At 35.3% G+C, this 15416-nt stretch overlaps 2 protein-coding genes across 2 annotated transcripts; one reads left to right on the top strand and one right to left on the bottom strand.

Moving 5' to 3' along the window:
- Positions 1–1667: 1667 nt before the first annotated feature.
- On the top strand, positions 1668–8589 carry LOC103496558 (110 kDa U5 small nuclear ribonucleoprotein component CLO). The gene is made up of 11 exons (XM_008458467.3): positions 1668–1915; positions 2591–3351; positions 3833–3901; positions 4004–5197; positions 5291–5389; positions 5481–5639; positions 6046–6131; positions 6307–6505; positions 7282–7392; positions 7682–7888; positions 8152–8589. The coding sequence occupies exons 2-11, from the start codon at positions 2608–2610 to the stop codon at positions 8248–8250; spliced, it is 2967 nt and encodes a 988-aa protein (XP_008456689.2). The 5' UTR covers positions 1668–1915; positions 2591–2607; the 3' UTR covers positions 8251–8589.
- Positions 8590–9305: 716 nt separating this feature from the next.
- On the bottom strand, positions 9306–14969 carry LOC103496549 (probable protein phosphatase 2C 27). The gene is made up of 4 exons (XM_008458455.3): positions 14387–14969; positions 12858–13055; positions 10583–10794; positions 9306–10186 (listed from the first exon to the last, which is right to left on the bottom strand). Exons 1-4 carry the CDS (start codon positions 14558–14560, stop codon positions 9622–9624), a joined length of 1149 nt encoding a protein of 382 aa, XP_008456677.2. The 5' UTR covers positions 14561–14969; the 3' UTR covers positions 9306–9621.
- Between the last annotated feature and the right edge of the window lie 447 nt (positions 14970–15416).

The following is a 15416-nucleotide window of genomic DNA, read 5'->3' as shown; positions in this document are numbered from 1 at the left end:
TACATTATGTAAATTATGTAAATAGTTTAGGTCATTTTGTTATGTTTGGAAAATGCAAAATGTGAATATGTTTTTTTAAATTTATAGTAAAAATACTAATGAAACAATAGGATTTTTTAAAAATGTCAACAATTTTTTTTTTTTGAAAAAAAGAGGGATATAATTTAGCATTTATTAAAATTACAATAGAGTAAAATTTGACACTATTGAACCATTATTGAATGAAAATGATATTTTAACTTTAAATTTAATTTACTTTAGGTTAAAATTTATATTCACCTCAATGTAACACTATAATAAGATTTGAGGTTAGTATATCATTTTCCTTCACCTACTTTCATATTATTACACGAACTAAAATTTACGGAGAATTATTACTTTGATAAAAGTAAGAGTAAATTGTAATTTTTAACCCGTTTATTGAAGTATATTCAATGACTTTCTTATTTTAGTGGTTCTATATTTAAAAACAACTAGACTCGAACAATAAAAATTTTGAATAACATATCTATTTTTATCTTAAAGATCGGTGATTCCATCGAACAATGGTGTAAAAGAATAAATTATGCAAGAATCTTTTAAAAACAATTAAATATAACTGAATTAAACAGAAAATCAAATCTCATTGACAAATTTATTTTGTTTAGAAAATGGTTTCATATTAAATGGAATCAAATCAGTTTGGTGTGATCGAGATGGACATCTTTACAGCAATTTAATTCATTTTTATACTCCAAAGTACAAACATGTAGATCATTAAGGAATAATAATTAAACCACTTTAATACTTTTTGTGAATTAGAAATAAACAAATAATTGCCCCCTCTACCCTCACTTCCCATAATAATTTATACTATATTAAAAAGCAACCATATTTTAAAAACTTTCTTTTGACACCTTGTTCTTTTTTATTGTAATTAATTACAAATATATCATTATATTTAAATTTAATTATTCTAAATTTAATAATAGTTGTTCTAAATTTACTTATTAGCCATTAATATTAAACTAAAACCGACATAGTCATCTTTTAAAATTTTATGGAAGTACGTTGCGTATATATTCGAAGGTGTTGATTTCGAGGTGTGCAAAATTTAACATAGTTGAGGGAGCGAAATTAGGTCTTCATCATTTAAAAGATTTATTTATTTATTTATTTTTGATAACTTGAATGGTGATTGATTCTTCATAGTGAGGTGAATTTTCATAGATGTTCATCCCTTACCAAATGATAGCTTTGGACAACCGATTAAACAAAATTAGTTATTAAAGTCTCGAGAATCAAATTAAAAAAAATTAGTTATTTCTCGAAAGTTCGGTCTATGAATATTTTCTCTATTTTGGATATGAGTTAATATTATTCTTTGGTGGATTGTGAATTATGTATTGATTACTTTTGAATCCTAATTTTGTTTTTTTCCTATCATTTTGTGAGTTTTTTTTAATTTTTTTTTTTTGATGAGAAGTATCGATAGAAGAAGAAGAGGGAGAGCCATTTCTTAATGGACCATGAGCTGGATGATTTTTCTTAATGGGCTAGGATGTGGCCCAATTCTTCTGTCTAAAAGGCCCGATACTGAGATGGGTTATTGGGCCGGCGCGTTCTTTTTGTAAGCCAAAAACCCGACCCGATTTGGCGTCCTATGCACGTGACAAATCAGGCCATACCCTAGCCAGGTCACTGTAAGCTTTTCATTTCGTCTCTCCGGCGCCCTCGTCGCCGTGTTCCTCTTCTCGCACCGCCACCGCCACCATTCCCGGGCATTTTCACTACTGATCATCACCCTCCGTCTCTTGCGCCTACTCTGGCAGAGCTTTCTCTACCGTCTTCGGCCGTCATTTGCCGCTTCTCGTCTCCCACAGTTGTCCATCACTGTCCGTCGAGGGGAGGGTTTTCGAAACACTTGTTTTAGCTTGTAAGTTTATTTACTTTGTATTTCAATGTAGATTGGTTCTTTTTCTGGTTGCTATCAAGTCTCTTGTTACAAATTCTAGTCTTTCTTTGCCTTTCCATCAATTCTTTAGAAGAGAAACTACTCCAGTTACTTTTCCCTCATTTTCTGAAGGATAGAATGAAGAATTCATCGGTTTTTACTTTGTGCTTACCTCGTAAAGGGTACAGCAAAAGATTTGTGGGTCAGTGTAGTTAGTTCTTACTTTGGAGTATTTGTTGGGAAGAAACAAAAGAATTTTCAAAGATGAGTTAAATGAACTGGGTAGATGTTTTTGATCTAGTTAAGGTTTCTTCTTCTTCTTCTTCTTCTTCTTCTTCTTCTTATTGAATTGGATTTCTACGCACTGTTTGTGGCTTTAGCAGTCACTCAAGTATGGTAACACTAGGGGTGGGTTCTTCTAAGCTCCACTTGGGAGTGACTGATATTGTAGTTATGGCTTGATTGATTTTGTATCGATGGAAAGTGTTTCTTGTATAAAAAAATTATGGGAAGTGTTCTCTCCCTGCTTCTTGTTTATTTCCCTCGCAAATGTAGATAACAGACACAAGTCCAGCCTGTATTTAGTAGCTACATAGAATTCCAAGCCTTTTAGTTGAATGGATCGTAAAATTAAGCTAGTTTCTTATATATTTGCAGCTTTGAGAATACTAAGCATGGATGATAGCTTGTATGATGAATTTGGAAACTACATAGGGCCCGAAATTGATTCTGATAAGGATAGTGACATCGAAGATGAAGATGAAGACCTCATGGAGAAGCCTGACGAAGATGAAGGTGTATCGGATGGAGAAGATGCAGGTGGTGCTTCAAATGGTTGGATTACAACGTCTAATGATGTTGATATGGACAACCAGATTGTCCTTGCAGAGGACAAAAAATATTATCCAACTGCAGAAGAGGTTTATGGTGAAGATGTTGAAACATTGGTTATGGATGAAGATGAGCTACCGCTAGAGCAACCAATTATTAAGCCTGTTAGAAATATAAAATTTGAGGTCGGGGTAAAAGATTCTAGAACATATGTCTCAAATCAATTTCTGGTGGGTCTCATGTCCAATCCAACTTTGGTCCGCAATGTTGCACTTGTAGGCCACGTACATCATGGAAAGACGGTCTTCATGGATATGCTGATTGAGCAAACACATCACATGTCAACATTTGATATTAAAGGAGAGAAACATCTGAGGTACACAGATACTAGGATTGACGAGCAGGAGAGAGGAATATCAATTAAGGCAGTTCCTATGTCACTGGTCCTCGAGGATGGCAATTCGAAATCATACCTTTGCAATATAATGGACACCCCTGGCCATACCAATTTTTCTGATGAAATGACTGCTGCTCTTAGACTTGCTGATGGTGCAGTGTTGATCGTAGACGCTGCTGAAGGAGTTATGGTAAGTTAATAAATCTCGATCCTAGTTTTTATTTATATATTTTTAGCTTTATATGCTAAAGTTTATAATTTTTTCATAGCTGCCAAGCAATCAGCAAATTTCCGTTCTTTATCTTCTAAGTGGTTTAAACATCAATTTATATCCCAATTTACTTTTACCTGTGGCTGGGGCACTTCATTTTAGATTTAACCCTCTTCGCCTTGGTTTTGGATTGGTGCAATCATTTTACTGCAGAATGTAACCATATAATGAGTGTGGGTTGTTCGATATGCCTTGCATGGAGTTTTTTTTTTTTTTTTTTTTTTGAATAATTTAATTTAATTTAATTTTTTACTTTAAATTTTTTACTTTAAATTTTTTATTATTAAATTTATTGATTAATTTATTATGGAATTATTGATATTGCTGTTTCATAGAGAGAGCACTGAGGTTGGAATAAATGCATGGTGGCATTAATGAGAATGTATTCTACAATCTACAGGTCAATACAGAGAGGGCTATACGGCATGCAATTCAGGAGCGATTGCCCATTGTTGTTGTAATTAACAAGGTTATCCTTCTTTATTCTTTTTGAGTTTTCATCAGTTTTTTAGAAGTTGGATCCTCAAACACCACGTGTTAATTTGTATACTGATATAGTATTTGTATCTAGGTTGACAGGCTGATTACAGAACTTAAATTGCCTCCAAGGGATGCATACTATAAATTAAGGCATACGTTAGAAATTATTAATAATCATATATCTGCTGCCTCATCTACTGCTGGAAATGTTCAAGTCATTGACCCAGCCGCCGGAAATGTGTGTTTTGCAAGTGCTACTGCAGGATGGTCGTTTACTTTGCAATCATTTGCAAAGTTATATGTCAAACTTCATGGAATCCCTTTTGATGCTGATAAGTTTGCTACCCGTCTTTGGGGAGATTATTATTATCATCCTGATACCAGAGGATTTAAGAAAAAACAGCCTGCAAGTGGTGGAGAAAGGTCATTTGTTCAATTTGTACTTGAGCCGCTATACAAAATATATAGTCAAGTTATTGGTGAACATAGGAAAAGTGTTGAGACTACTCTTGCAGAGCTTGGTGTTACTCTTAGCAATGCAGCTTACAAGTTGAATGTTAGGCCTTTGCTGAGACTGGCTTGTAGTTCAGTTTTTGGTGGAGCTTCAGGATTCACTGACATGCTTGTTCAGCACATACCTTCTCCCAGGGATGCTTCTTCTCGGAAGGTTGATCATATTTATACTGGGCCTAAAGACTCCATGATTTACAAAGCAATGGAAGAATGTGATCCTTCTGGGCCTTTAATGGTTAACGTCACCAAACTATACCCCAAGTCAGACTGCAGTGTATTTGATGCGTTTGGTAGGGTTTATAGTGGTAAGATTCAAACAGGGCAGACTGTACGGGTATTGGGTGAGGGCTATTCCCCAGAGGATGAGGAAGATATGACAGTTAAGGAAGTAACAAAATTATGGCTTTATCAAGCTCGAGACAGGGTTCCCATTGCTGAGGCTCCTCCTGGATCTTGGGTTCTCATAGAAGGAGTGGATGCATCTATTATGAAAACTGCAACTCTGTCTAATGTAGATTATGATGAGGATGTTTACATATTCCGACCACTTCAATTCAATACCCTTCCTGTGGTAAAAACAGCTACTGAGCCTCTAAATCCAAGTGAGTTGCCAAAGATGGTAGAGGGTCTTCGGAAGATCAGCAAAAGCTATCCTCTAGCAATCACTAAAGTTGAGGAATCAGGCGAGCATACCATTTTAGGCACAGGAGAGCTCTACTTGGATTCAATTATGAAGGATCTTAGAGAGCTCTACTCGGAAGTAGAAGTCAAGGTATTCTTTTACCCTATTGTCTCTCACCTTTTGTTCCCAATTTTTTTCTTTGTTCTTCTCTGATGATTTTCCTTTCTGTAACCCATCTTATAGGTAGCCGATCCTGTCGTTTCATTTTGTGAAACAGTTGTAGAGTCTTCTTCAATGAAATGTTTTGCTGAGACTCCTAACAAGAAGAATAAAATAACCATGGTAGGCAATTTTCTAATTTGGCTGTTTTAGTTTATTCTGTAGGTTTAAAATACTTGGAATGTGATGTGGTGATTCAAAAAAAATTTTCTAGATTGCAGAGCCATTGGAGAGAGGACTTGCAGAAGACATTGAGAATGGTGTTGTAAGCCTTGATTGGTCAAGAAAGAAACTCGGAGATTTCTTCCAGACAAAATATGAGTGGGATTTGCTGGCTGCAAGGTCTATATGGGCATTTGGCCCTGATAAGCAGGTAACTTTTGTAGCCGGTTATCTCTTTACCAAAATACATAACTTCTAAATGGACACAGAATTTGACGTTTTCTTGTGAGAGGATAAAAGTAAAACTGATACTTTGCTCAATGCAGAATTCCAGATCGACTTGGTATAGTTTATTGTCTGACTTGTCCTTTTAGTAATCTTCCTGATACTTGGCATTTGGTAACTCCAACTTTAGGCATAGTGGTAAAAGATTCAGGGTTCAATGAAGTTGTCATGTATTTCATAAAAAAAGAAGAAATTGTCATGTATTAAAATCAATTTCTGCCATCATGATAGGCTAGCATCTTCTATAACTATATATATGAGATTTTGATAAGCAGCATGTGCTTTGTACTGCATTTTTGTTCTTGATTTTTAAACTTTTAATCAAATTTCAGGGACCTAACATTCTATTAGATGATACGCTCTCTTCTGAAGTAGACAAGAATTTGCTGAATGCCGTCAAGGATTCCATTGTTCAAGGGTAAACTATCTTTATGGCTCTCTCTCTCTCTCTCCTGGCGGAGGAAGGGACCCTGGGGCTTAGCTCCCCCACTGTTTTTTTTTCCTTTTCTTTTTGTTTTTAGTAAATATTTTTTAAATGTTTTAAATTTTGTTGCCTTTTCTTCCTCAATGTAAGCCGTTTATACCTTTAACAGGTTTCAGTGGGGAGCTAGAGAAGGACCACTTTGTGATGAACCCATTAGAAATGTTAAGTTCAAAATTGTTGATGCTAGAATTGCACCTGAGCCACTGCATCGTGGGTCTGGTCAGATCATTCCCACAGCTCGACGAGTGGCCTATTCCTCTTTTCTTATGGCAACCCCACGACTCATGGAACCAGTATATTATGTTGAGGTTAAATTTTTATTTTTTAATATTTTATGCAGTCAAATATGGGGTATAATAATTCTTTTCGCTTACTGTTTAGTGGTGATGTCGAGAGGTCGTGTATTAAAAACACTCATAGTGGCTTCAACAAAGACTGCTTAATTACTCACTCTTGTTTGGAGAATTGGAGAGAAAATATGTTTAGAGGTATTTCTAAGTGAATATGTGTGGATAATAAGAAGTGCAAGGAATGTGTGAAATGAGAAGACTATTAAAAAGATGCCCAAGAGGAAAGTTGGCGAGAATCTATGAAAGTAAGTGAAGGAGACCTGAAGAGTAAAGGTATAAAAGAAAATATGCCCGATATAAAAATTTGTGAGGGGAAGTGTGGAGAGTAGAGGTTATATATTAAATAAAGTGTTGAGTAGAAAATACTTGATAAATTATAATACCATGAGAATGATTCAAGGAGACTGATAAACACTGTTGGCGGTTTTACCGTTAGTTTTAGGAGAGACTAGAAATTATAATCTCACCATGCGCATTTGGGTGTACATGTAGGTAAGGGGAGCAATCACTATATGATGGCCACAAAATTATTTTTTGGTTTGATCCCTCATGATCTCATCTCACATACTCAAAAAAAAAAAAAAAAACCTATTGGCTTCTTTGGAAATCACTTCTGGTGTTTGACTTTTTGTGAAGAGTACTTCTAAATTGTACCAAACCTAAAACATTTTGTAAACACTACATGTAACTCTTCTATTGTTGTTTTGAGTAAATTTTTTATTATTTTATTGTAGATACAAACGCCCATTGATTGTGTCTCTGCAATCTATACTGTCCTATCCCGGAGGCGTGGACATGTTACAGCTGATGTTGCTCAACCAGGGACTCCAGCTTACATTGTCAAGGTTTTATCGACTAAAATTACTCTTTATCTAAAAATGTTAAGGGTCTTGATAATTACTTTCACTATATTGAATTTTTTTCTCTGAACAGTAGTGAAACTGCTTCACTACTGCACTCGATCACTGAATAGTATTAACAAATTGTTCTCTCATGTCAAGATTCCATGTCCATTTCACTATTCAAGATCTTCGATCTGGACAACAGGGTTTCATTTTCACTAGGAAATTTATAGGATACAAAGGCATGATAGACTCAATTTCTTATGTTATTTTACCCGTTACTATTTGCCAGGCATTTTTACCCGTTATAGAATCTTTTGGCTTTGAGACGGATTTGCGTTATCATACGCAAGGCCAGGCTTTTTGTCTCTCTGTGTTTGACCACTGGGCCATTGTTCCTGGCGATCCCCTTGATAAGAGCATCGTTTTACGGCCTCTTGAGCCAGCACCAATTCAACACCTTGCTCGTGAATTCATGGTGAAGACAAGGCGTAGAAAGGTCAGACCTCCTGCTTATTTTTGTTCACGATCTTATCATGCATGCAAGGGCGGCTGTATGCTATATACATGCATGGCTTTATAAGTGCTCTTTGCACAATAACCGAACTTCAAAATTTGAAGTTCATGCTTGGAATTATACGTTCTTATTTCCCCAAGATGGTTCTGATGCCGTAGTGATTATTATTCTGCTAAACAATAGCTTGACAAAATGAAAAACAGAGAGTTCTTGCCTTAATACGTTAGCTTTGCTGGGATTTACAGGGAATGAGCGAGGATGTGAGCATAAACAAGTTCTTCGACGAGGCAATGATGGTCGAGCTGGCTCAGCAAGCAGCTGATCTTCATCAACAAATGATATAATTGAAGCTCATCCAAAAAATGTTTGATCTGATTTGTTGGTGAATCCAAGTGTTGTACAATAGTTATTTCTCTTCACTTCCTCCCATATCCTGCCTTGAGTCAACAACCATCATTCTTATTATATATTAGAAGATAGGCAAGCAGACTCAGATTTGTAGATCTTATCTTCAGAGAAGTTTCCTTTGTCTGCTAATTTTAAGGGATTTTGAAGCTGAATACATATTTTAGGAATTTATACTGTAATGTTTAGAGTATGTATTAACCTTGTAATGTGAAACCAGGAAGGCAGATTTGGTTGCATTTACATGTTTAGAATGGAAATGAAAGAATTAGAATCAACCTCCTTGAGATTAGCTAATGATATATTCATGTCTTGTTGGTTACTCTACCAAATTAGAAATCCGAATTTAGATTTGGGGATATGCATCTCTCAAAAAGAAAAAAAAACTTTGGTGATTTCACTTTGGTTTCTTAATCATGTCATACTATAAGATGCCTTGGTTTCTTTCGAGCTTGCAATGCTTTTTAATCGTGTCGTATCATGTTTTGATTGAAGCATATGCACACACATACCTCTCGGTATACTAATCTCAAATATAAACAGGCATTACTAATCTCAAATATAAACATTCCCAAATTGATTGATGGTAACCTTACATTGTTTTATAAGCCCATAGTCTTAAATGGGATTAAAAAAATGTTCTTTTGTTATTTCACCAAGTACCCTGCTAGGTAGGTTTATGATAAGTGACAACCTAACTTTAACATTCAAAATTAATGAAGGATTAAATTAAAATATTAATAAACCATACAAAATCTCAACTTTTAAAACAAATTAGGATAAATGAAAATAAAACACAAATGCAGGGATTACAACAAATGTTTATATTGTTTCATCAAAATTTGACAAGCCTCTGCTAGAATTCAAAATAAATGGATATCCTTTTAAGTTTTAATAAATCGAATTAGGAGTCTTATGTAACGCAATTTTAACAAAATATATTCAGCAAGTTGGATTATTTTTAGAACTCAGCAAAATCATAAGCAAAGATGAATGAATAAGAAACAAAACAAAACAATTTTATTTACAAAGTAGAGACAATATACATGATATTTCCCTATCAATTTAGTATAATCCTCCATTATTGACCAAAGAGAGACACTCAAGAAAAAAAGGAAATGTGATTATACAATTCCATTTTTTTTTTTTTTTTTTTTTTAGATCCTAATTTCCTCTCATTGGGGCAGCACCCAGAAGAAGCTTTCGATAAAATTTGAGACAAGGTTAAGAGCTGAAACTTTTCTACCCCATGAAAATTCATTATGAAAGTCTCTCTGGCCAATTAACAAGAATGAATGTCTTTAAAGTTTCTAACCTTCTAGAAGACATTTGAGGTTTTGAAGTCCCTCAGCAGAAATGCTTCTTCTAAATCTTGGCCTTTGAAAAACTACAGGTGGAGGAGGCTCCAAATGAAAGCTAACCAATACTACTGTTAAATTGTCTGTTGCTCCTCTCTTTATGGCTTCCTCTACTATTTCCTTGCAGCAAATTTTCACATCATTGTGTTCTTGGAGCTTCCTCCGAGCAAAATCAATGGCGTTTTGACTTGTAAAGACGTCCCATATTCCATCGCTACCTATGATCAAGAACTCGTCTTCCTTTGTTAATGTCATTAATCTAAGTTCAGGTTCTGCGCTTAACGGTCCACCTCTTTCACTCATTTCCTTCATTCCTTCAAGATGCCAATCTCCTATAGCACGTGTAACTCCGAGCAAACCGTTTAGGTAATCTTCGTCATCGATGAATCCACCTAAGGCCTCGATTCGCTTTCTTTCTTTTGTGCAGGAAGGCCTGTGGTCTTTAGACATTTCTACTGCACATCCTTGTCTTGATAGTACTGCTCGGCAATCGCCAGCATTTGCTACAAGCAAAGACCTGTTTGAAATAATGACAGACGTGTATATTAGAAGATAAAAGAAATGATGACAGATGTGTATATTAGAAGATAAAAGAAATGATGACAGATGTGTATATTAGAAGATAAAAGAAAATGATGACAGTCTGACAGATATGTATATACTAGAAGATCAAAATCTTTCAGAAACTAACAATTCATCACTAGTAACAATGGCGTGCACATTTAGCAAGAAAGCGACAGAGCTTTGATAGCTCAGAACTTTTTAAATTATCTTTTAACATATTTCACTTGTGAATCTTAAGGCCGTGCTCACAGACTATTCTGATGCTCTGCCACCATGAAGTTCAAAGTTCACAAAAGGTAAAGAGAACAAGGAATTTGAAAGTAAAGGTAAAAGCAAGGCAAGTGATTACCTTCCAAATATCATGGCGGTGAGTGCAGTTGTGCCAGAAGATAGAGATGTTTCAAGAGTGCAAGATCTAGCAAAAGCTGCATCAGTCTCCATAAATGACCTTGTGACAACCTTTTCAAGCTCTAAAGGAAAGTCGGAATCATCAACAATGACTCTTGGCAAGTGGTCACGAACAAACTGTGCAGCGCCTTTTCCTCCATGTCCGTCAAATACCTATTTATTCAGGCAAAACCAATTATTTATAACAAACTAAAGACCAGAAGTTTCTACACTCAAGGTTTTTATCAAAGCATAGAACCAAAATCTCATCTCTTGCTAAATTATTCAGTTCGAAAGCCACTACCCAGAGGAGGAGGGGCTGAACACAATGATCTCATTTGCCACCAGCACCTTTCTGGGTACAAATACAAACCTTACAAAGTGAATGGACAAGACGACCGAATGTTTTTGTTTCTAATATATGGCTAGAGATGAGATACAGAAACTAGCTCTGCCAACAAACCTGAGAGCTTGGTCAACTCCAATTACAGGAGCAAAATTGACCCTATTCCTTTTTTTTTTTTTTCAAAAGTGTACAAACACAATCTCAGGCTTTTCCTTACCCTATTCCTTACTGACCAAATGACAACACAATAAGACTATTGAACCCCCCATAGCAATGCTTCCACACTTGTGAAACTTGCATTGGCCAAGTAAATGACACATATTCCTTGATCTGTTTCTTCTTCCTATATCTAGCACATGTCAAAAAGACCATGGGCTTACTGATGCTATCCATCAAAACACATTGCCTCATGATCTCATCCTCAAAGTGAAAAGTAGGAAAAACCTAGGACGGCTTAGAAGAAAAGATGGATATTAGGAAGATGAAATCAGACTCGTAGGAAGGAATCTCCATTAGATAGGTGAGTGAATGAGTGTTATCGAAGATCAACTTATAGGTAGGGGCTGACTGCCTTACGGATTACTTGCAGCCTTCCGCGCCGTGGCTGAGTTACTTATACGAGAAAAGAAAGATCAAGGCTATATTCCATAAATCAGTCCTTCGGACGCTCCACTGCTTAAACAAGAGCGGCGACAGCAACTAGCAGCTAGATTTCATTTTTATTGAAAAGAAAAGGAAACCAGCTTTCCTAAAATTGTGTTGGGTTTCGACTCTCAAGAGGCATGGCTGGGGCAAAAAGGTGTTGGAAGGTTTGGAGAAATTTGGGGTACGTGTCTTGAAATGTTTGTTGTCAAATTGGCTACCACTAAGCGAGTATTGATGTTGATTAAATCCTATTGGATGAACCCTACACAAATGCTCCTTAAGATGCACCCTTCACCAAATCAATAAATAGCCACCATCAACTTGCCTATTTTTATCTCATCGACGGATGGTCACCATAACCCACTATATCATACCATCTGATAGTGAACGGTAAGATATTACACACTTCATGACAGTTTTTTTTCATCAAAATAGTCCTTCCAAAGGGAAAAGAAACAGATTCTGTCTTTAATCTTCCCACAGCTACTCAGTGAAGGTTAGGCTACAAAAGACCTGTTTTTCAACATACAATAAGCAACCTGCTTTTCAACATCTTGTTCGATTCTCACCCAAGTCAAGCCTTGAAACTACTCTATGTTAATTTTTAAGCACTTTACTCTGATTCACAAGTTTGATTTGTCTTGTGTTTTTTTTCATATCCTGCATTCTCAAATTCATTCCCACAGCATCAATTCAACTGGTCAATTTAGAGTTCTCTATGTTTTTTCGTATTAGTTTTCAAATGTAATTGATATGAATTTGAGGGGCCTTTTTCATACAGACTAGAGGATAAATTTGTTTCATGCTGTGTTCTCTATGGGGTTTCACATTTTGGCAAGATAACCTTAGTATGGATTCCTTTTCATGTAAAAAAAAAAAAAAAAATCCCTTTAGTGGCAAGAATCAGGGGAATTTTCTCAGAAACCACTTCTAGAACTTAGTCTAGCTGAATGCAGTTTGTTTTATAGTTAAAAGAAAACTGGCAGAACAGCTTTACCAAGAAATCCAAGAGAATGATTTCTTCCTAGCTGAACTAACGACAAAAGGCAGTTAAAGACACAGACAGAACTAATGTTCTGGATTCTGATTCTATGTCAGTTTCTCATCTCAAGTGAAGATTATTCACTAGAACTCTTAGGGGAAATTCTCAAATCAGAGTATGAACTTCAGGAGCAACAGTTTCTCTGCTCTAGTACGTTTCATCTAAACTATAACTGCAGTACAGAAAATATATACATGAACTTACACCATAGAAGGAGACAGCTTCCTCATTGAGAAAACTACAACCAAACTTCTTAGCCATGTCATGAATGCATACATGAGTATCCTCCATATAAGGACGCTTTCCAATGTCAGACCATTCTCCTGATCTAAGAGCTGGAGCAAAAGTTGCTGGGTTCTCCTTCTTGTCTATAACTGCAGCATCCTCAGAAATGCTTTCTAGCTACAAAAACAAGAAAATAATGGAACAATCAACAAGTTGGGACGAATGAGAAGCCAATACTTGAATTCAAAGTAACAAGAAGGAAATATTTAGTTCATGCTATAAAATGTAATTGTCCAACATCAGATGGGACAATTTATGCAAGAACAATTCTTGCACATACGTTCACTCTTCAAGAAGCGGTATAACAACAAATGGAGAACCAAAGGGATCCCATATCATTACAAGAAGTTTCAACAGACGTGATTTTAGGACAACATATAATGTTAGCATATCCATCAATCCACAGAAGTGTCCAATTTAAGGGAAGATTTGGTCAGTTTGGATCTACGTCAGCTAACAAGATTCTTAAATTAATTTAATGAAGGTAAATTCATTCTAGAGTTAGCCTTCGTACAAGTGAGAACAGGACCAAAATTAAGGGCAATTCAACTACTCAAATGTACTGGTTGGCATGGTTAGCCTTTACATGTGACACTTAAATTTTGATGTATTACAAAGCCAACGAACTGTTAGTTAAGGTTACAGCGATGCATTCTTCGGAAAAAAAATTTCAACCATACATTTCAACAGAAAAGTCTATTACCATAGAGTAGTATTCATGAATAAAACACTCTTTGTTAGTTTTTCTCCCTATCCTTTCCTTTTGGTCCATACCAAGGGACAATAAATTAAAGTAAGAATTGTACAAGCTATGCAAAGAAAAAACTTTATGCTTGAAACTTTAGAAAATTGACAATGGAACTTCAATTAAAACATGAAAGGACTAAAATAACGGAATCTTTAAGGAGCACATTAAGGACAAAAAGTAGTTGTTCCTAAAACGTTAGTACTTTCAAATCAATTACAGTGAAGAAAATAACAAGAAACACTATAATTGAAAATTGTCCAACATATTTAGAAGCAGCAACTCTGGATTGAACAAGATAAGAAACTATCAGATCAGATTTAACATAAAAACAAAGCTGAAATTAGCAAGGAAAACCAAATAGAAGAACAAAAGAAAAGGCAAAACACAAGAAGAGAAAGCCACCACCAGTTTAAGTGCACCCCCTAAACACACACACACACAGACACAAAAAGGGAAGAAATAAAGCAACCAAATACATGAATTATCAGCTACATTCAGTTGAGAGAAACACAAAAATGGAGGGAAAGAAAAAAAAAAAAGCAAAACCATGATACCCCATGAGAGAATTCCACAAAAGAAATAATAACAAAAACAACTTTTTAAATTTTTTTATCAAAACCCCAACAAGAAAAAGGAAACCCCAATACAAATCAAGGGAAGAAAACCCTAGAAATGAGTATAAAGGAAGCAAAATTCGTACAGGAAAAGAATTCCCAGAGCGAGTTCGGTCGCTAGTTCCAGTTAGAGCAGACTCCTTATCAGGATTCCCCATCTGATTCTGCAAAAATTCACAATGCATAGGCCATGGCTTGGTATTATTAACCCCAGAACTTGGTCTCTCAGTCCCAACCTGCTCTGCATCCGTCACACACATGACGATAAAATAAGAAAGACGAAAATAAAAAGGTTATGAGAGAAGTTTGGTGGTTCAGTTTCTCTTCAACTTGCAGTAGGTGGGTATCCAAAGTAACAGAAGAAAGCAGAAAGCTAGAGAGAGAGAGAGAGAAAAAAAACAGAGGAAAAATAATGGAGGGCGAAGAAGATTCTCAGAATATGTTTACTGGGAAAAGTGAGAAATGAAAAGAAAAGGGGAAAAAACCCTGTTTTAAGGAAGAAACAAGAAAACAAAAGAAATATAGAGAGTATTGAGTCAAGCTACAAAACAGAGAAGATTTAAATTCCAGATTTTTCTATTGAAAGCGTGGCTGGAAATCGGTTGGTTGGGACTGTATAAGCGTAATCTCAACATCAAAATATGAATTTATATAAAAATAAAGATTAAATTTTTAAATTTCATTTTGAATTGGGAAATGTTCAATGTTTGTAAATTCAATTGCTGCTTTTCAACTACCCCACATTTAAATTTCAAAACTTTTTGTGTAAATATTGTTAATTTCCTTTCTGAGAAAATTACCCTTCATTTCTTTTTCTTTTTTTAGTGAGAATTTTAAAGTTGGGTGATTGGAGTCTGATTGTATCCTTCACTTCACAAAAAAAAGAACTGTTTGGTTCTTAAAGATAATGATGGAAAAATTACATCAAAAGTAGTTGAAGTTGAAATGGTACATCATATATCTATATTTTTATCCTCATTTGTAGGTATCTGATCATGAGTTATAAAGTAAATTTCAATGGAGAGGATATTGACACAGCAACTTAACTTTTAAGTTTGAGTCCACCGACAAATAATGACTTAACACCTCTTTTCAATAGCAACAACGATAAACATC

This window comes from Cucumis melo, chromosome 5 (assembly GCF_025177605.1).
Source record: "Cucumis melo cultivar AY chromosome 5, USDA_Cmelo_AY_1.0, whole genome shotgun sequence".
In the NCBI taxonomy this organism is placed as follows: Eukaryota; Viridiplantae; Streptophyta; class Magnoliopsida; order Cucurbitales; family Cucurbitaceae; genus Cucumis; species Cucumis melo.
The sequence above is the reverse complement of the archived record's forward strand: the minus strand, read 5'-3'. Positions and strand labels throughout refer to the sequence as shown.

What these genes read in the sequence shown, in the direction of transcription:
- LOC103496558 (XM_008458467.3), top strand. Translation starts at nt 2,608, where the DNA reads ATGGATGATAGCTTGTATGATGAATTTGGAAACTACATAGGGCCCGAA. An exon ending in CATTTGGCCCTGATAAGCAG is followed by an intron (nt 5,640 to 6,045) that starts GTAACTTTTGTA and finishes ATCAAATTTCAG; the next exon opens with GGACCTAACATTCTATTAGA. An exon ending in AACCAGTATATTATGTTGAG is followed by an intron (nt 6,506 to 7,281) that starts GTTAAATTTTTA and finishes ATTTTATTGTAG; the next exon opens with ATACAAACGCCCATTGATTG.
- LOC103496549 (XM_008458455.3), bottom strand. Translation starts at nt 14,560, where the DNA reads ATGTGTGTGACGGATGCAGAGCAGGTTGGGACTGAGAGACCAAGTTCT. An exon ending in GCTCTGGGAATTCTTTTCCT is followed by an intron (nt 13,056 to 14,386) that starts GTACGAATTTTG and finishes TTGTTTTTGTAG; the next exon opens with CTAGAAAGCATTTCTGAGGA. An exon ending in AAGCTGTCTCCTTCTATGGT is followed by an intron (nt 10,795 to 12,857) that starts GTAAGTTCATGT and finishes CTGAATAAATAG; the next exon opens with GTATTTGACGGACATGGAGG.